This window comes from Rissa tridactyla, chromosome 4 (genome assembly GCF_028500815.1).
Source record: "Rissa tridactyla isolate bRisTri1 chromosome 4, bRisTri1.patW.cur.20221130, whole genome shotgun sequence".
NCBI classification, from domain to species: Eukaryota; Metazoa; Chordata; class Aves; order Charadriiformes; family Laridae; genus Rissa; species Rissa tridactyla.
The window spans coordinates 3,242,547-3,263,252 of NC_071469.1; the positions used below are offsets into that span (position 1 = coordinate 3,242,547).

Here is a 20,706-nt window from a genome sequence, read left to right on the forward strand (position 1 = left end):
TCTAACGTTATTTTCTTGATGTTTAGACTTTGAAACAAGATGGCGTGGTAGAGTCGATGCAGATGGATCTGGACCAGACAAATGAAGAGCTCGACAAATTGAATACAAGCCATTTAGAGGAAAGATCTCAACTTATTCAAGATCTCCAGAAACGTGAAAGAGAAATTGATAATCTTAAAGAAGCACTGGCAGAAAAAGACAGGGAGGTGTCTGCCCTGTCTTTGACTATGACAGAATATTCTGAACAGATTATCATCCTGAAGCGTCAAGTGCAATGCAAAGAGGAAGAAATACGAGGGATGGAGGAGGCTTTATCAAAGGCTGAAAGGGAAACTCATTTACTGAAAGAAGTACAAACAGCTGATATAAGAGATGCAAGCGTGAAGATATCTGTCCTTTCGGAGCAAAGTAATACAATGAAACTAGAGCTAGAAAGAGTTAGAGTTGAGAACGAAGCTAAAACCAAAGAAAATGAGGAATTAATAAGACAAAACACTGAGAACAGCGTTACAATTAAGGACCTTCGTTCTGAAATCAAAGCCAACAATGTCGCATACCGTAACAAACTGGCGGAATGTGAGTCACAAATTACTTTGCTGAAAGAACAAATTAGTAAATCATCTGAAAAGCTACAAGAAACCGAGGATAAACAAAGAAAAGAAACTGAATACTTGAAATCTCAGCTTGAGGAAAACAATACGCTAAAGGAAAAATGGAACAATTTGCTTAAAGAGAAAGAGAGTAAAGCACAGACACTTGAAAATGAGTTAAAATCAATTAAAGATTCATACAACAAACTGGTTTTGGAAAATGCTAAAAAAGATGAAGAGTTGGCTGAGTTATCTAGAAAGCTTATAGAACATACTGAACATCAGGAAACAATTAAAAAAGAATTACAAGAGAAACAAGAGTTCATTGCTTCATTAGAGCAGAAGCTTGGGGTTTTGGAGCAGCAAAATGAAGAGACTAAACTTAAGTTATCTGGAGATCTGAAAGCCAAAGAGACATGTTGCAAAGAACTTAATAACCAATTAAATGAAATACATAAACAAATTAACAAGATGGAAATAGAGACACAGGAGAAAGCTTCAGCTAATAAGCAATTGCACGCAGATCTTCAAGGGAAAGAAGAAAAATTGGCAGAGCAAATAAAAGCAAACGAGTATCTGAAAAGAAGTATAGATATAGTGGAAAAAGAGAAGGAACAGCTGATCAGGGAAAACGAGAATTTGTCCAAACTCCTGGATGTAAAAGAATGTGAATTGTTAAAGAAAATCCAGGCTGTGGCAGAAATAGAGAATAAGTTATCTGTTAGCACTGCTGAGTATGAAAAAACTCTTTCAGTACTAAACTGTGATAAAAACACCCTGGCAAAAGAGATTGAACAACTTTCAATACTTGCCGAGCAAAAAGAAAATTCAGTGGCAGAACAGCTGCAGGAGAAAACAAAGGAATGTAACGTGCTGGCTGATCAGTTGTGTGAAAGTAAGGAACAGACACAACAATTGCATGAACAAATGCAATCACTTCTCATTCAGCTGAAGGATACTAGAGACAAAGAAATAAAGAAAGAAGAAATGTTAAATAATAAGTTATCTGAATGCAGTAGCCTAATCCAAGAGCTCAGCCATAGTAAGGAAAAGAATTTACTACTGCAGGAACAAATTCAAAGCCTAACTTTGGATTTTGAAGCTGTGAACAGGTCTCTAGAAGAGACAAACCTTCAAAATAATTCATTACGTAAGGCAACCGAAGAGAGTAAGTTTTGTATTGTAGAGCTGCAGGATGAAATAAAAAATCTTAAAGATGAAAAAACAAAGTTATCTCAGTTGGTAGAGGAAAGAGACCTGACTGTAAAAAGTCAGGGTTCAGAACTTGAGAACCTTCATAGGCAAATGTCTGAAAAAATGGAAGAAAGTACAGTGTTAAATAATCAGCTACAGCTAGTAAGCAAAGAATTGGATGTGCTTAAGCATGAAAAGGAGGACTTTTCAAGCTTATTGAGCGAGAAGTCACGTGAATGTGAAGTTCTTCAGTCACAGTTGGTACAGCAACAGTCTGAAATTGCTTCAGCAAGGCAACAAGCACATGCAGCCGCTCTAGAAAATGAAAAATTGAAAGTAGACATCGAAACAGTTAATGTTATGGTAATGAAAAAGTCAGACGAAGTAGCTGCTTTAACTTCACACTTGTCTCAACAAAGCCATAATATTTTAGCTCTGAAGGACCAAATTGACGGCCTCTTGATTGAAAAAGAAAACTTAAAAATTGTCTTTGAAGAAAAACAAACTCTCCTTTCTGAAAAGGAGGCTTTGATTCAGCAAATGAAAGATAGTAAAATGGCAGGAGAGGGGCAATACATGCAAATCATTTCAGATCTGCAAAACCAAATACAAGCCCTAGGTTTTGAAACCAGCCATCTTAGACATGCAATGCAGGAAAAAGAAAGTGAATTTAAGAGGCAAGCCCAAGAATTAAAGTTATTAAAAGATAAATCTGAAGAGTCTGATGTACTTAGGGTTCAACTGTCTGAGAATATGGAGGTTATTTCTGACCTTCAGTGTCAGCTTAAAAATGTGACAGAAAAATCATCTCAGTTGAATGATTCAATTATACAGAAGGATGAATCTTTAAAACAAAAGTTAGATGAATACATCAGTTTAAAAGTACAGCTTTCTGAGGTACAGGAATCTTCTGCTTTGCAACGGAAACAGTTGGAGCTTCTAGGCTCTGAAGCAGAGCAATTAAAAGTACTACTTTCAGAAAAAGAATTAACCATCAACAATATTTCATTATCTAGTGAGAATTTAAAGACGCAACTTCAAGAGAAAGAGGATGAATGTGAGGTCTTAAAGAAACAGGTGGTAGAACTGGAGGAAGCGAAAGTGAATTTAGAAAAAGAAATACAACGTCAGAAGAGTGTAATAATTGAGGTGAACCAATCCTTATCAGAAAAGGAGTCATCTCTTACGGAAAATAAAAGTCTCCTCAAAACTCTGCAGGAGAAAGCAAGGAAAGATGAAGAGAAGACAAATTTAATTTCTCGGCTTAGAAGTCAGGTAGATGAACTAACGCAAGAACTACATAAATCTAAAGAACTAGTCCATGAGGGTGAAAATGCCTTTTTATCTCTTCAGGAGAAAATTGAAGCACAGTATGTATTAAGGACTGAGTTGGATGCAGCTCTTGAGAAAAAAGAAGAAGTTATTGCTGGACTGCAAAATTCTTTAAAAGAGAAAAATACCAGCATACAGTTGGCAGATAGCAATGTTGATGTTCTTTCTAGTGAGATTGAAGTTCTCAGAGAAAAATTAGAAAAAAGGGATACAGCCATGAAAAACTTTACTAAGGAATTTCAGGAAAAGAATGAGGAGCTTGATATTAATCAGAAGAAAATTGGTTCTTTGACAATTGAACTTGATTCTCTTAAAAATGAACACCAAAAAGCACTAGACCAAATAAGTTCATGGAAAGAACAACTACAGCAAAAAGAATTGACTGTGGAGTCTCTACGTGTGAAGTGCACTGAACAGGCAGATAACATAGCGTGTTTGAAGCTAGAATTGAACAATGTAAATTCTAAATCATCTCAAGACTGCCATGACAATGCGCTTTTAATAGATAGTCTGCAGTGCCAGGTAGAGTCTTTAGAGAAAGAAAAAAATCGGTTGCAAGAAGATGCTGGTAAACTGGTGGCTGAAAATGCACAGCTTACTACATCTCAAAATCATTTGCAAAAGAAATTGGAAGAGCTCCAAGAAATCAATGAAAAACTAGAAACCAGTGAGAATTATTCAAGAATGCAGATAGATGCTGTCAAACTGCAGATGAAGACTGAAAATGAGAAGTTACAGATGCAGGTTAGTGTGAAAGGTGAAGAACTGTCTAAATTAGAACTTAAATTTGAAACTCTAGAACAAAATCTACTTGAGTCAGAAAACAAATGGGTGACAGAACTTGATGGGGCAACTTTACAAAATAATAAACTTACTGAGCAATTGAGCAGTTTAGAAAGTGAAATGAAATCAAAGGATAGCAAAATCCAGTCTTTGCAGCAAGAGCTGGATCTTATAAAAGAGGAGTTAACTCAAAGCTTATCTCCATTACTTAGCAGTAGGTTTCTATGTAAAGAAAAGAAGGCACAGACTGCAGATTCTGAACTGCAGCTAACCGATAGTAAAATTCAGTTGGAAAAATTCTCCACTCTTATAACCACTATTTTGAGCAAAGAAACAGAAGGAGAACAATTGCAACTGGTGCTTTTAGAAAAACAGAAAGAAATAGACACCATGAAAGATGAATTAAAAAGTATGCAGTCACTTGAGAAGCAGAAGGAGTCGCTGCAGAATGATATCGAAAAGATGAAGGACAAATACCAGTCTGAAATCGAATGTCTGTCAAAAGAATTGGTCACAGTCAAGGAAACATTATGTAAACAACAGTGTCTCTTGCAAGAAAGGGAAGAGTCTCTTGCAGAAATAAATAAGCAGGTTGAATTTCTTCAGGACAAGATAAATAAATCAGAAGAAATTGCAAGAACCAGTCAAGAAAAACTGCACGTTGAAGGTAAAAAAGTAACAAGTCTCCTTGAAGAAATGGGAAAAAAAGATCAACTCCTTGAAAACTTAACTACTCAGGTAAATCAGCAGAAAGAGTTAATTTCTGGTCTAAGCCAGCAACTGAAAGAAAAGGACTGTTCTGTTACCCAGATCATGGAATCATTGTCTAATGAAATGCTGAATTTTTCTGAAGAGAGAAATACGTTAAATACCAAACTGCAAGACCTCGAAGCTGTTCATAATAGTTCTGTAGGAGAGCTAAACCGAGTATTGCAGGAACTTGAGGATTGTAAGAAAGAACTGGAACACAGTCAGGTTACGTTGAGCAGTAGAGAAGCTGTGTTTAAGGATTTAATGAATGAAAAAGAGGAGATGCAGTTTAATCTTGAGAAAATGGGCAAGGAAAAAGAGAATCTGAAAAAGAAACTTCAAGCAGCATTGATAGTAAGAAGAGATCTAATGCAAAAAGTTGGAAAACTAGAAAAGAGTGGGCAGGAAGAAGTAGAAAAAGAGCAAAAAAAAGCAGAGGAGCTGTTGAAGAAAGTTAATGACTTAACAGACAAGCTGAAACTAGTTGAAGTACAAAATAAAGATTTTGAGTCTCATCTTGGAAGTTTGAAGCAACAACTTTTAGAAAAAGATGCCAAAATAAGTGATTTGACTGAAATTTTGTCTTCAAAAGCTGCTTGTTTAGAGGAACTTCAGGACAACATTACAAAACTAAATGATGTCATTGCTGAAAAAGAAAATATATGTGAGCAGAACCTAAAATCTTTAGAGGAAAAGGACTGCATGCTTGCTCATACGCAATCTGTACTTGATGAAAAGACAGGTGCATATGAAGAGGAACGTTCTCAGCTGCTTTTAGCTCTTGAAAATTTGAAGTCTGAAGTTAAGAAGAAGGAAGAATTGTTGAAAAATTCCTGTTCAGAAGAGCCTGGTTTAAGTGCTGGGGACAGGAAGAAGCGTCTGGACCTCAACCATGACGTTAATGTCTTAAATCAATTAAAAAAAGAAAAAGAAGCTTTACAGAGGGAGCTTTTGGTCAGGAAAGAAGATATGAAAAAATTTCAGAAAGAAAGGGAAGAGCACACTAAACTCACGGCAGATTTTGAAAAACAAAAAAAATACCTTGAGCAACTGAAACAAGAACATAAAGCACTCTGGGAAGTTCTTCAAACAAAAAGTAAAGAACTTGACTTTATTCAGTTAGAAGAGTACCCTTTAGGGAAAGAGCTGGCTTCACCAAAGGCAGTGCTGGGAGAAGAAGCAGCTGACCTAAGGAATTTGGAATCAGAGAAGGCAAGAAACAAGGTTCAGAATGCATCCTTAAAAGAGTCAGAAAACACGATCGCTTCAGCGGCAAGTGAAGAAACTGAGTTAAAAGAACTAAGAAGTAATTACGCAAAACTTCAGGAGGAAACAGAAATGTTAAAGAAAGAGTTGAGAAAAATATCGGTTGAATTTGGTGGTAAAAGAGAAGAAACAGTCAGCTTAGACTCTTTGAGGCAGCAGGAGCAATGTACGGGCACCTTGTTGGAGGACGTAAAGCAGCTACAGGAAAAACTGAAAGCATACCAGGCTGAAGCTGTAGAGATTAAGACAGCACTTGAACATGTAAGTAATGAGAAAGAAGCACTTGTTAAAAAAAGTGAAGAGGATTACAAGATGAACCAGGAGGAACTGCAGAGGTTGAGAAGTGAAGCTAAGAAAGAGGTTGCAGAAAAGAATGAAGAAATAGAAGCGTTGCATTGTTTACTTACGGATGTCAAAGATAAACTTGATATGAAAAAGGAATTATTAAACAAAACTACAAGGGAGGGCCAAGAAGCAGCCCACCATTACAAAACAGCATTTGAAGAAATGAAGGGTGAAAAAGAGAAACTGCTCAGTTGTTTAGAAAAGTCCAATTTGGAACTAATTAATATGAAAAAGGAGGTAAAACATTTCAGTGAAGAAAACAAAAAACTCCTGACAGAGCTATGTACGCTACGGGAGAAGGCTGAGATGAGTGGACCTGTGGTGTCGCGCAAAGAGCTTAAGGAAGGAAATGATACTGAAAAAGAATTGGGAGAGTTTTGTTTGGAAAGTAATTCCCTTCAAGGAAAGCTAGAAGGTAAAGGCACCTGTTTCCAACCCTCAGAGACTGATTACTCTGGGAAAACTAAACTGAGAGAAGCAACAGAATGTCAAATTCAGAAACAAATGCAAATGATTGAAGAGCCGCTGTCAAAAACTGCAAATGTAAATGACTCTAAACCACAAGAGCAAAGAACTATAGCAGAAGAGAAGTCCAGAGAGCGCCTTCAGAGAAAATTACAGGCAGCTTTAATATCACGTAAAGAAGCCCTGAGAGAAAATAAATGTCTAAAAGACCAGATGGATAAGCTGATGTTGGAAAGAGAAGAACTGGTGAACAAGACAGATATGCTTGAACGCTTGTTAGAGCTTAGTAGAGAAACACAAAGTTCAAGTGCTGTTTCTCCGTTGTCTGAAGAGGAGCGCCTTGTTTCTGAAAATGCCAGACTGTTGACTGAAAACGAAAACCTCACCGCGGCATGTGAAAGTCTTAAATCTACCATGGAGACCATAGTTCAGGAAAAAGAGGCCTTTTCTTTCCAACTAAATACCTTAAAAGATTCTCAGACAGTTGAATTAACAGGATGGAAGGCTAAACATAGTGAATTAAAGCAGGAGTATGAGTCGCTCCTTCAGGCTTACGAGAATATCAGTAGTAAAATAGCTGATATGAGGCAAGTTATTGATCTCACTAGAAAAGAGAAGCAAGAGGCTATTCAAAGGCTCAGGGAAGGAGAATCTGAGAAGGAGACTCTTGAGAAGCGTTTACAAAAACTCACGGATGAAAATGAGGTTATTAAGAATCACCTGAAACAACTTGGCGAATCCAAGAAAATGGAAGTCGACGAATTACAAAGTAAAGCAGAAAGGCAGATCCGTGAGCAAGAGGCAAGGATGCAAGAACACCAGGATCGGCTTCATGAACTCACTGGTCAGAATCATCAGCTAATGGAGGAGAATGAGCAGCTGAAACAAATGTCTGAAAATTTAAAGCAGGCTTTAGAGAAAATCCAGAATGAAAATGATATCCTTCATAATAACATTACTGTAACTAAAGCAGCTTTGGGGGAGCTCCAAGTTCAAATGGAAGTGTACCAAAATGATATGCAATCTAAAATCAATGATGCATTATGTGAGAATGAATCATTGTTGCAGGACATTAATATGTTAAAGGATAAACTCTCTGAAAAAGAGCAAGCTGTGCTTGTCCTAGAACAAGAAAGAAAATTAATGTCAGAAAAAGCAAAAGAAATTGAAAAATCTCTGGACCATAAAAATCATTGTCTAACCAAGCTGGACATGGAATGTAAAAGCCTGACACAAGAAATTGTTAGTCTAAATGAAAAAGTTAAGATTTTAGAGGATGATAAATGTCTGTTACAGGAAGAATTAGAAAACGTCCAAGAAAGTTCTTACAAAATAAAGAATGAGAGAGAATTTCTTGAGACAGAATTGCTTAATCATGTTAAAAAAGTTGATCATCTTACTGATAGAATGAAATCAGCACAGGTACAGAATAACTTGCTGTTACAGCAACTGGAAGAATTAAAGGCGGAAAAATGTAATGTGGTCAGAGAAAAAGAAGAGCAGCAGGTACATCTTGTAAAAATGTTTGAGGAGAAGGTGAAAAGTGCTCAGAGGGATAATAACGGAAGTAAAAACAAAACAAAAGAATTGCAAGAACTCTTAAAGGAGAAGCAGCAGGAGATCAACCATTTGCAAAAGGATTCTATAAAGTTCCAGGAGCTGATCCTGGATTTGGAAAGATCTGTGAAACTCTCACAGTCAAAAAGTGAAAAACTCGAAAAAGACTTAAGTAACATTTCAGAAAAGCTTGCAAAATCAAATGAAGAAATCTGTCGTCTCAAGGGAGAGCTTTCTTCACAGATGAACTTGTTGGATCAGTCAAAGAATGAAGTGGTCGGGCTTGCAGATGAGAATCTAAATTGGAGAAAAGAACTTAAAAAGAAAGAAGACGAACTACAAATTCAAAAGAGACAATATGAGAGAGAATTGGAATTTAATCTTCAACAATTAAAATTGGTTCACAAAAGAGAATTTTTGAACCTAGAGGAAAGACACGGTGCCCTTGAGAGAGAAAAAGACAGGGCAATTACTGAGCTTCGTGGTTTGCGAGAGGAAGTTAGCATTAAGGACTCTCAAAACAAGAAACTTCAAGCAGATCTGAATGCGGCTTTGGCACGATTAGCCGCTTTCACAAAGTGTGTGTCCTCTCTTCAGGATGACCGGGACAGGGTAATCACTGAAATGAAAACCTGGGAAATGCAGTTCAAAGAGGCCATCCAAAATAAAGAGAAACAGGTAGAAGACAGCAACAAAAAAATAACGTCTCTGCAAGAGGAACTGAAAGACAAAATTGCTCAGATTCAAGAATTGAATATCAAATATTCTGTGGTAGAGGAAACAAAGGATGAACTGTATTTGAGGCAAAAATCTGTTGATACACAACGCTATGAAGAGCTCTGCAGAATAAAGGAAGAAAATATGTTTTTCTTTAACAGGCAGCAAGAATTGGAGAGTGTTCTTCAGTCCAAAGAAGAAGCTTTGCAAGCACTCCTTAAAGAAAATAATTCTCTTAATCATCTTATAGAGAATAGCAAAAGTGCAGGAAGAGAGATAAAAGCTCTGGAAAGTAGTTTTACAAGACAGGAACAAGAACTGCAAGAGCTTCTAGCTGAGAAGGAAAAAATTAATGCTGAGTTGCAAAAGCAGATTACCATTTCTGAGCAAATGAAGATCATGCTAAATAATAAAGACAAAGAAATCTCCTTACTGATTTCTTCAAAAGGTGATGAAATTTCTGACTACCTGATTCAGGTACAGACTCAACACAGAGAACAAATCAAAGAGTATGAACTTCAGTTGAGGTCTTTGCAGACAGAGAAACAACAATCCAAGGAGTCCTGTCAGAGGATGGAAAACGAATTGAGAAATCTCCAGATGAAAGCAGACAAAGCAGGTCAAGATAAGGCTGCAATTGATAGTGAAATAGATGCCTTTAAAAAGTCCATGTCGTCTCTTCAGAATGATCGGGATGATCTCTTTTCTAAATACAAAGAACTGGAACAACACCACCGAGATGTCTTAAGTCAGCGGGACAGTCTGATAGTTGGCAACGCCAGTGAGAATAATGCTTTGAAGCAAGAAATAAGGATACTTCTCAATCAGATAGATGATCTTCATTCTGAAAATGCGATGCTAAGTGCACAGCTGATAAAATACAGGGAAGATCTTAACCAGGTTCTGTCTCTGAAAGACCATCAGCTGAAAGACTTACTTAAGCAGAAATTGGATTGTATTAAAAGCCTGGAACAAGAAAAATACGACCTTCAAAAACAAATAAAAGAAATGCAACTCTCCAGTCAACTGCAGAAGGATAGTGCTGAATCTTTGGAACGTGAAAACAAAAAATTAGTGTCTAAAATAAATGATTTAGAATCTTTAATTGCATCCTTAAACAAAGAGAAGCTTGTTTCTGAATCTGGAGAGAAGCTGCTAACTAGTGATAGCGTTCAGAAAAAAGAAAGTGTGTCCAATGGACAGTATGGAGAAAATCTTCAGAAGAAGATTCAAGAACTCCATAAATCAAGAGGTGGAAACGCTAAGGATGCAGATGAGGAATACAGTAAGAGTCTTTTGAAACTTGAACGCAGAGATGAACCTGATGCTTTGGCAGAGAAGATGTTACTAGAAGTTCAATCTCAAAATAGTGACCTGAGGTCCCAAAATGAGGCCTTTGGGAAAGCAATGACTGCGCTGCAAAATGACAGAGATAGGATAATAGAGGACTTAAAGGTACTTCAGAGCAAATACACATCTGAACTCAAGACTGAAAAAAAGAAAGGAGATGAACTTGAGGCTCAATTGGATGGCTTTAAATTACATTTTATCAGTACGCTCAAAGAAAATTCTCTTCTGAATCGGGTTATTTTTCATGCTGCAGATAAGGTTACACTTGATCAGATTGCTGATGGAATTGAAAATCTCTGTAGGACGTTAGTCAGTCGTGAGATGGAGATTAGCAGGCTCTCATCTGAGTGTGGGAATTACGTTCACCAGATTGAAGCGTTTTCCAAGGCTATGGCCAGTCTTCAGGATGACCGAGACAAATTGCTGCAGGAACTCGGCAATCAGAAGGTAACTTCTGAAACAAAACAGGGCACAGTTTCGCTTCCCATTGGTTGTAACAGCATCAGTGAGATAAATCCTTTTAAAAGTAGCTTGGATACGCCTCAGAACAATAGGGAAAGATTGGTAAGTTTTAATTAGCTGTATCACTTCAATTTTTTTTTTTTTTTTTTAATACCGAGAATGCTTAGAGGCATTATGGATTCTGAAGTTGAACTTTGTAAATTATGTGAGTTCTAAGAAAACATTGTGTGACTAGAGAAGACACGTTTACACTTTTGGGAGTTTAGATAATTATCCTGTTAAACAGGAGCAAATGGGGGAAATACATTGTTCTGTAATTAGAATTCTAGCACGAATAAAACTTCAGTCCTGTAGTTTTCATTCCAGTTCACTGACCATGTTTATTAAACATAGGCTAAAGAAGGAGCCAGCCTTGCAGCTGTTGAAATATCAAAACTGAAGACCAAGGTTGATGATTTGGAGAAGGCATTGCATCAGACAAAAACCTTCCAAGCAGAAACTGAGCGAGAGATTGCATCGTACCAGAATGAGCTTGCTGGATTAAGGTATAAATGTTAAAATTAACCAACACATGGCTCTTGTTTAGAATTCTTCAGCGACTTCACAACCTGACCTAAAACTGACACACAACCAAAATTATGGATTGTTTAGCAGGAAGTAGGATGAGGATATTTCTGTAATGTGTGAAATCAACTTCCACAGAGTTGTCTTTGTTCGTGGTTATCCTTCTATCTTTATGTAATGGTCTCTTTTTTTTGTGTAAAGTTTCAGACAGTCTTAAGTGAATGTTTTCTTGGTTGTGAAAACATTCGGTTGGTGACTTGGGTATACGGAACTACAGTTTAAGAATCTTATTTCAATGCTTGGTATTATATTCTCTTCTTAGAGTAATGATTGATATGGCTGAACGTTTTCCCTGAAATCTTTTTCTAAAGGATGTCTGAGGTGTTGCATCTTTGGCCCAACTTCATATTGAAAATTGACTTCATTTCACATTTCAGCATTGTTTTTGTAGATTCAAGAGTCCGTTTCGGCACTGTTCACATCTTGCATCATCTGTGACAAGTGAATAATGTGACGCCTTGGGCCTGATTCTGTGAATGCCTCGTGAGGTCTGCTTCAAAGAAGGCAGTAGGCATTTTTAAGTGGCACTTAGTGGAGGCAGATCAAGATTTGATCATCTTCAACTGTTCTTCTTCAGGCTTTTAAACTTATGCAGATGATTGAAGTGTGAAAGCATGCTATATGATCAGTTCAGTGAAGATAATTTTGGCTGAACTTGAGGCCAGTAGGCAGTATCCTTAGTGCCTTACTGCATTTTATTGTTCCAAGTGCAATTTCTAGATCTCTCATTAAAGTCTGTGTGAGATAATACCTGTCTTACACGAGAAGCTTTTGCAGGAGGGGGTGTAGATCAAAAGGTCAGCCCCCACATTTATCTGTGAGCAAGTTAACATGAAACATTCAAACCTCATTCTAACTTGTAGACTTAACCAGTGAACAGCATGAAGAGCCTTTTCCCATTTTTTTTTTTTTCCCCCCCAAAACTTTAAAAACATATATTAAATTGCATTCAAAAGGATTTCAGTCACTTTCATGCCCTTTGTGATACTGCCTGTGTATGACAGCAGTGTCCGGGAATGTGGTGTGTTTGTTTATTTCAATCTTCTGAGTCTGGCTGTTCCTTTTCAAACTTGTGTTTTTGCAGTAGGGTAGACTGCCTACCTCGAGCAGGACTCTACACAACTGTGACCTTGAGCCGTTTTGCTGCGCAACCTTATTCTTTACGTAGCTGAACCGTTTATTGTGTTAACGGATGTTAGTATCTTTACAGCCAATTAACTTCTCTCATCTCCAAGCCAACGAAGCAAACACGATGTTATCACTTCCCAGGCTTTATTTTCTGATTTTTTTTTAATATTTTTTTTTTTTTAGCAGATGTCTTTAAACTGAAACATGTATTGAGAATGTTCATGTAGTGCTCCATATTTGCATATAACAGTTCAAAAAATACCATTACTTATTTCAGAAATAAGTGAGTACAGCTTTATCTTTTTCATTCACTAGTATGTAGCGTATTATCATTTAACGCCTAGTCTAATATTTTATGTTCAGAATGGAAAACAACCTCCTCCTCTCAGAGTCCCAGGCACTGCGAAATCAATGTCAAATCACAGTTGCTGAGAAAGACCGACAGATTGCAGAACTACAGAAGCTGCAGCAAGACGTGGTTGTTAAGAAATCAGTCTCCGCTGGCAGCAATTACCCAGCCAAGGTAAACAAATGAAATGTAGCAGGAGGCACGGATGTGCTTCCATCGGTTTATTGTATTAAATTTGCAGCCTGCTTCCCAAATGAGAACTATACAGCAGGCCGATGAGAGCATTACCTCTATGTCAGTGTTGCCTAGGGTCAAGTCAGCAAGTTACAACTATTCCAAGCAAACGAGTTGCAATTATTAAAACCACTTTATAACGCAGTCTGATATATCGATCAACTTCTTTTAAACAAAGAAAAATCATGAGTTTCTCATAGGTTGATATGGACATATGAGAAAATAGAGAGAACTTGCTCGTGTGGTGTATTTTACTGGTTAAAAACATGGAAAGCATCTTCACAAAGAAATGAAATGGTTGTGAAGTGAAAGGTGAAGGTCACGAACCAATAATGGTTATTGATTCTTGGTCAAAAGGGAGTAACAATTTGCCGTCCCTACGTTGTAAGGTAACGGCGTTTCCTTGTTCCTGAGTTGCCCATGTTAGTAGGTTACCTTAGTCATCTTGTAAGTTACTGTTTTAGGTTAGTTAAATCCAGAATATAATAAGAAGTTAAAAAAGTATCATAATAAAATGGTTCAAACATGATTCTACAATAGAGATGTAGTATAGCTACAACCTATATTCAGGAACACAGTTTTTAAGAGGATCAAAAAAGGACTTTGTAGTTTATGTTGACAACAGCAGTTTTTCGGAATTTGTATACTTCATGCTAAAAAATTTTAAAGACTTAATAAAGTTCATTCATGAGAGCCTAAACCAATCTCTAACTACTGCAGATTAGAACAGGACCTAACTGGGGGTAGAAGGGAGAGATGATGTGCTGAATGGAAGCGTTCTTACCATTGCCCTGAAGCAGCTGGAGTTGGCATCTGGCAGGAACAAAATACTAGATTTAGAAAGGCAGCAGCTGAGACCCAGGCTGGCAGTTGTTGTCTACTTTTGTAGCCTATCATTAAAGGTTCAAGGAAAGCGTTATTTTAGAATAATATTCTTATTTGCCTTTTTTGTGCCAAAGGAAGTGAACCTTATTCCTTTTAATTTCACTAAAAAGAGCATTTTAGTTGGTCAAGTTTGTGTCTCGTATGCAGTTCGTTTTTAGTGTTTAAAATCACTAATAGGAGCTATTGACCAGTAATGTCTGTTGGGTTATGGAATATTTTATGTGGTAGAAGTCTTTATTTCATGATTGTATAGGAAAATAGATTCCATAAAGTATTAGGGATGGCACACTTCCTTCCATTATTGGAGATTAACATAAAAATGTTGACCTGCCAGAGACAAGGAAGGCCAAAGATGTGAATGAGTCATAAAGTTGAGTGTTCGTTTTGGTTTTTTTCCAAAATGGACTTTCAGCTTTAAATTCATATTTACAAATAGCTCTTCCACAAGTCATGAATACATACATTATTAGTTTGAAAGTAATTTTTGAAAGGGTTTTTATATTAATCTGCCTTTTTCTGTTTTTTCCCTTTGTTTTTTTTTTTTGTGCTTCACACTATTTGCAAATTAAAAATTACATTGGGTTGCCTTTTCATGTTAATTTTTAATTGTTTTTTGTAATCGAAGTGTTTAGGTTGAAAACACTAAGCAGAAGTTTTTTGGGTTTTTTTTAGATATATATATATATAAAGTCTCTTGCAAATGCGGTATTAACTTGTGAGAAGGAAACGATCTTGTGAAAAGGAAATTGTTCTGTAGTCTGTGCGTATATTTAGCCTTGGAGTTGTATATTATTTAGAAAACTCCTATACCATTTACACTGAATACGCTAATACTTTTTTTTTAAGGTTTTAGAAACTGCCTCCCTCGCCGGAAGTGCAGACGTGCCTGAGGAAATCAAACATGTCTTAGCTGAGAAGAATCAGCTTCAGAATGACCTGCAGCGCTGTCTTCAGGAGATACACCAGAAGGATCTGCATTTTCAGCAGGTTAATTCGAAGGTAACCTAGAACAACAGTAGTGATCCTCAGTAGCTCCTGAGAATCTGAGCTTGTATCAACATAGAAATACTGCTAAATTGGCGATGTCTTGTATACTTGAAAGTGCTTTAGAACTTAGATGCATCAAAACAGCCCTGTTGGCTCAGACTAGAAATTGCAAACTAAATGTCATATTTATTTGCCTGAGAGAGGTTTATTTGAATCTGCATTCTGAAGAGATTGATGGGGCACTGCTGAACTTCTACTCAAAGTAAAATACTTTTTGTTATAGACAGAAACAGATGGCTGTCTTAGCTGGAACAAGATTTTTAGCCATCTGATATGAAACTTCAAACACCTCAAAAATGTTTCTTTACACATTCTTGGTAACACTTTTCTGGCTGTTAAGGTGGTAAGAGTGTGTGTCCCCGCATGCACGTGTGTGTTTGTATTCAGTTTTGTTGGCAAAAGTTTGTAAATGTTCTTGGAAACCTTCCCTTAATGTTTATCTGTCTTTCTGTGGCCTGGTGTTCAAAGCAAGTTAGGTTTATGTTAACTTGCATCTGTCACTGTGTCCATTTTCGCTGCTTCACCCAAACATTTTATAAACCTAATAACAGTTTTAACCAAACATTGAAACAGGTGTAGAAATCTCAAGCTCCTACAAGTGAAGATGAGTGTTGTCCTGAAGTAGCAACTTACGTATACCAGCTTTTGCCAGGTGGTGATGTCACAGCAAACACAGGGCGGAAAGTACTGGGGTTAAAAACTCTTGAGTTTCTGGTTTGGGCATGTTGAAGACAGGGGAGATCAATACTCAGGGTTCATTATTTCCACTGCTCATAAAACAACTAGTTAAATCTGTGAGCTTGCCAAAAAGTTGATGCAATTTTGAAACTAGTACTTGGTTTTCAACATCAGGTCTCAAATCTGTAGTAATTTCCCAGAGGAGGTAATTCCTAATTTTTATTTCTTTAACGTTATTTTGTTTCAGGTTGCGCAGTCAGCAGAAGAGAATGCTGTCTTGTCTGCCCAGTTGAAGACTCTTTCGCAGACTCTTAGGGATAACCAGCTTCGTTACACTGATTTGCAAAATCGTTATTTAAGACTGGAGAGGGAATATCAGACCATGCAAGTAACATCTTTCCAAGGCACTGTTCAGGTAAACAAATACATGGAAGTGTTTTTAGGTTGTTTTTTTTTTTTCTTCTGTGCTTGCCCTTTTCTGTTTTTCTGCTGAAAATAAAGTAAATACTTTTTGTTGTACTGATTTAGTACTTTTGCTAGCCCATGATGCACTGAAGATAACTTTATTGTTGTAGAGCTGTTTTTACTTGACTTTTCATTTAAGGAAGCTGTTTATACATGCTTTTCTTGTTTTGAAGTATCATCTTGAATTGCTCTACAGCTGGTAGAGGTAATTGGATGATCGCTAATCATTGGATCAACAGAGTTTAGTGATAATTTCCCAGCAGTTGTGAATCATTTTGCAAGGTGTTTGAGTTTCAGTACCCTCTGCCAACCCCTCATACACGTCTGTAAGCTTATGCCTTTGGGATCTCTTCATTTTTCCAAAGTTTTTCTGTACTGCCTTGGTTACTCAGTAGCGATCAATTAATATAATGCCCTAAAATATTATATAGATACATATATAAAACAACCCTTACTCTTCCATAAGCAGAAATAAACACAAATGAGGAGAACTGTAAAGTAAAAAATAAATGAGTAGCAGCATTACTTATGAAACTGTGGTCAGTGCTGTGTTACTGTGTGGATGTGTACGTGCATTTCTTGCCCTTCAGACACTGTTCAGATTGCTGTGTTACGCATTGTGAACGTATCCTCCCAGTCCGCAGCACACACCGGCTGTATTCTGCATCAGCTTTCTGTTAGAAGATAGGTTTGGAAAAGAATAGCTCCAGAAATCAAAAGATTCAATAGCACAAGGAGTGGTTTGTTCCACTGCTTTATGGTGCTTCTGGATTTAATCGAAACAAAGATTTTTAGCAACTAGAAAAACGGTAACTGGCTTTTTTTCCCCCCTTTAATATTTTCTAGGATGAAGCTAGAGCAGAAGTTCCCCCTGGAGCACCACAGGAAAGATCTGCGGTTATTGTTGAAATAGACAATACGGAACTAAATGAGCTCCGAAAAAGGTCAGGAGTGAGAGCGTGTACTAGCAATATCGTTTTCCTGACAGCTGTGTTGTAAGTGTGAAAGTAATGCTTTTCTATCCCTCTAAGGCATTTGGGAGGGAAAAAGGAGAGAAGCGGATTTACAGTGGATTAAATGAATCATAGTCATATTCTTGAATTGTTATTATCTGGTAGCATTTGTGGTTTGCTTTAGTAAAGATACATACTTATTGGTGACTTTTTATTTCAGTATCTAATCTAAAGCATCTCATTATAATTAAGTCTTTATCGCAATAAAAGAACATTCTTTCATAAAAAAGAACAAGAAAGTAATTCTTTACGTACATAATATACTGATTTCAGAATTCATTTTGTCACAGGCTTGCAGAGACCGAGCAACAGTATGAGTCAGTGCAGCAGACGCTCTCGCAGCTGACAGAAACACTGTCAGAAGAGAAGAGGAGGAGAGAAGCTGCAGAAGAGGCTCTTGGACTCTCGGAGGAGCAAAGTAACAGGTAAAATACTCCTGTCTGTAAGACGTGGGGTTCTCCTCTTTTGAAAGAAAAGTGTCTGTAAAACAATATTTATTTTTCTCATGCTTTTGAAGTATGTGGCAGTTAGATTGCTGCATTAAACCTTTATGTGGGTATGAAATAACTTGCATGTTCAGAGAGCCGAAGCCATCTTTCACTTCTGCTTCCCCTTGGACAGAAGCGTGCTGAGGTTTTCATTTGCACTCTGCCTGGAGTAAATGCCACGTGTACCACACAACTGGAAAACAGAGTGTCAGGTTTTTTGTTTGCCTTTTATTTTTAGTGAGATTAGTGATAGGTTTTCCTATGGGTGTTAGGTTTCTGAGCAAATAATAGAACAAAGAGGACAAACGAATAATAGAACCTCTTTGTGAGTCCACGGTACCTGAAGCAACGCAAATGCATGTGTAACTGTGTTAAAAAGCTAGGTCTAACGCTATGCATCAAGAAAATGTTATGGGCTTTGGGATTTGTTTTTCTTTATTTAATGTCTTGCTTCAGATGTTGGACTCAGTGAGTGGTGTTTCTTTTTTTCCAAGTTAGAAAAAAAATCTCACATATAGCAGCTTTAGCACAGCTACTGTATAGATGTAAAATATCATTATCCATCTGCCTACATAAAGTGTCCGTCACTACCATCGTCTGAAAATCACTTTCAGTCAGGTAGTGATGATGGGGGTTATTCTGAATAAATGGAACACCTTGAGAGTAGATAGCAAACAGAGATGGAACAAGACCTGGCAGCGCAAACTAAGTTTTGCTGCTTTTTGTGGGGACTTTCCCCCAGTAATTTAAGTATACAAAATGATGTTTCTTATGTGAATTCGGTACTTTAAAAGAACAGATAATTCAGTGCTCCCTTGTCTCCCTTTCATTTTTCTCTAGATTTGACGTAAGCAGTTACAGGTCTGTACCTAGCGAATATTCTGTTCAGATGGAAACCGAAGAGGAAAGAGAAGCCTTAATCATCAATCCCAGTGAACATGTTATTGTGCGAAAGGTAAGTGAATTAAAGTTTTTAAAACCCCTGAATTATCAGCAACTTAAAAGTGGTGTGCATATTGTATGCTGCTGGTTGCAGACTGGATTGAAGACAGCACAGTTCATTATCTCCTTCATGCTACTCCTCTCTTTTTCCTGTCTTCCCTCTGCTATCCCTTTCTTTCAACTATAATTCATTCTTGGAGTGTGGATTTCCCTTCCGAGTGACTGGGAGTCACTGGTTTTGTGTTGTCCTTTTTATGTGTAAACACTAGAACGAAGCAGCTACCTGCCTAATCTGCCTTGTCTCTGAAACGCTGACCGTGAAATACTCTTTTATTGGGTTAGATGTCATGGGGATGGGTGGGCCGTAAAGGCGTCCATTCAGAGTAGCAAACTACTACTGAAACTACGCTTTACTGAAAAAATGTCCTTAATTTCTTTCTGTCTGGGTTGTGGATGGCGAGTTAAATACAGGCAGCTGTGTAAAACCATGCCATATAACACATTACATCTGTCCAGATTAAAATGTGAGTAATCATATTTATATTGCACATGTGGCCATTAAATAAAACATGCATGCATATAATTACGCAGTTAGTAATTACATAATACACAACTGTCTTGGGTCCATTCCTCTCCCCTTATTGTTGCTGTTTTCCTTGGCCTTTAAATCATTTCTGCTTACAGCCTGTGCTGTGGCATCCGTTGCTGCATCAGAGGCAAAAGGTGTATAGTGCCTCAGAAATCTAAGTTACAGAGAAGCTTATTTGAGCTTATTTGAGAAGCTTATTTGACGTTTTTTGTTTCCTGACCAGATGAAAGGAGGAGCCCTCTCCTTCAGAAGATGGGTTCGAGGGCGAAGTCTTTACTGTTCTAAGCTGCTGACCTCCAGAGCAAAATCCCGCTATTTATTCCTCACCTACCTAGTGACACTACATCTTGTTGTTTTACTCTGCCTCACCGGTGTTCTCTGAATACACTGTGTTTTCTGGGTAAATGATTTCTCTGTAGGTAACGGTGTGCCAATTCAAGATACTAGACTTTTCACATGCTGCTGTTAAGCTATGCACTGGACACAGGTGTATATATTCTTGTTACACTACATGAATCTTATGCTTCTTCAGAGAAATTTGTGTATATCACAGTTGCTCCAAAGTTGACTTGAATTGCTCTTTATCAGTGGAATATTATATTTGCTAAGGAGAAAATATTCCCTTCTGTTTGCCCTATAAAGAAACTGCTGCATACAAGTTATTTAATATTGTTTGTGAGTACATAATGACTGATTACTACTGAATGGGTTGTAAATGATATCTTTTCTATATAAATTTTATTTTAAGAGTTAAACTATAAATTTTAAAGGAATAATCAGCTATTACTGTTTATTGGCTTCTTGATTATAACAAGAGGTTTTATAGAGTGCAATAAAGAAAGGACTACTGGATTTTTTTATTTTCTTTTTGATTTTATTTTTTCCTGGCTGAAAATTAAAGATATAAGAAGGTTGTGCTTTGGCCATACAGTTTGTAATGGCTCTGACAAGGTGTACAGCTATGTATATGGTAACGAGGTAAGCTGATGATTAAAGATTCAGAATTGAGATGACACGAAGTAATGTCTTCAACTTCTTATATTCCTTTACTGTTGTTTAAAGGTGCAATTTGTGTAGCTTTTCTCGTGGTTGTTTTTGTTTGTTTGTTTTTTTGTTATTTTTTTTTAATTCACTTGCCCTAATTGTCTTGGTGGGTTTAGTTACTGCTTATCTTTGGGGCAAAATGTTACTCAGCTGCTTGACACGTGAAATTCAAGCTTATAAAGACACAGCCTTACATATTTTGCATACTTGGGCTTCAAGATATAAATGAATAAAGGGTACACTTTCGACTAAGAGGCTGTAAGAAGCAGAGGATTTGCATTCCATTCCTGTAGACACGTAATAGGGTGTTTTGCGTTGCATAGGAATACATTCATGTTTTGTTACAGCGTTCTCTGAAACAGCACAGCTATTTCTCTGATTCAAAAAGTAGCTGATTTGTGAAGACTGT

General features: G+C 37.1%; 1 protein-coding gene across 5 annotated transcripts in view; it reads left to right on the top strand.

Annotated features, from left to right (window-relative positions):
- Window positions 1-20,562, top strand: part of LOC128909590 (golgin subfamily B member 1-like) — a 46,682-nt gene extending 26,120 nt beyond the window's left edge. For 4 of the 5 annotated variants that reach the window (XM_054201480.1, XM_054201481.1, XM_054201482.1 and 1 more), the window contains exons 21-29: window positions 27-10,913; window positions 11,205-11,356; window positions 12,927-13,086; window positions 14,878-15,030; window positions 16,004-16,171; window positions 17,068-17,165; window positions 17,525-17,659; window positions 18,563-18,677; window positions 19,477-20,562. In XM_054201480.1, coding sequence (XP_054057455.1) covers window positions 27-10,913; window positions 11,205-11,356; window positions 12,927-13,086; window positions 14,878-15,030; window positions 16,004-16,171; window positions 17,068-17,165; window positions 17,525-17,659; window positions 18,563-18,677; window positions 19,477-19,635 — 12,027 coding nt within the window. In that variant the 3' untranslated portion in view covers window positions 19,636-20,562. The remainder of the gene's footprint in view (window positions 1-26; window positions 10,914-11,204; window positions 11,357-12,926; window positions 13,087-14,877; window positions 15,031-16,003; window positions 16,172-17,067; window positions 17,166-17,524; window positions 17,660-18,562; window positions 18,678-19,476) is intronic. The other variant, XM_054201484.1, reaches the window with a different exon arrangement.
- Window positions 20,563-20,706: the final 144 nt, after the last annotated feature.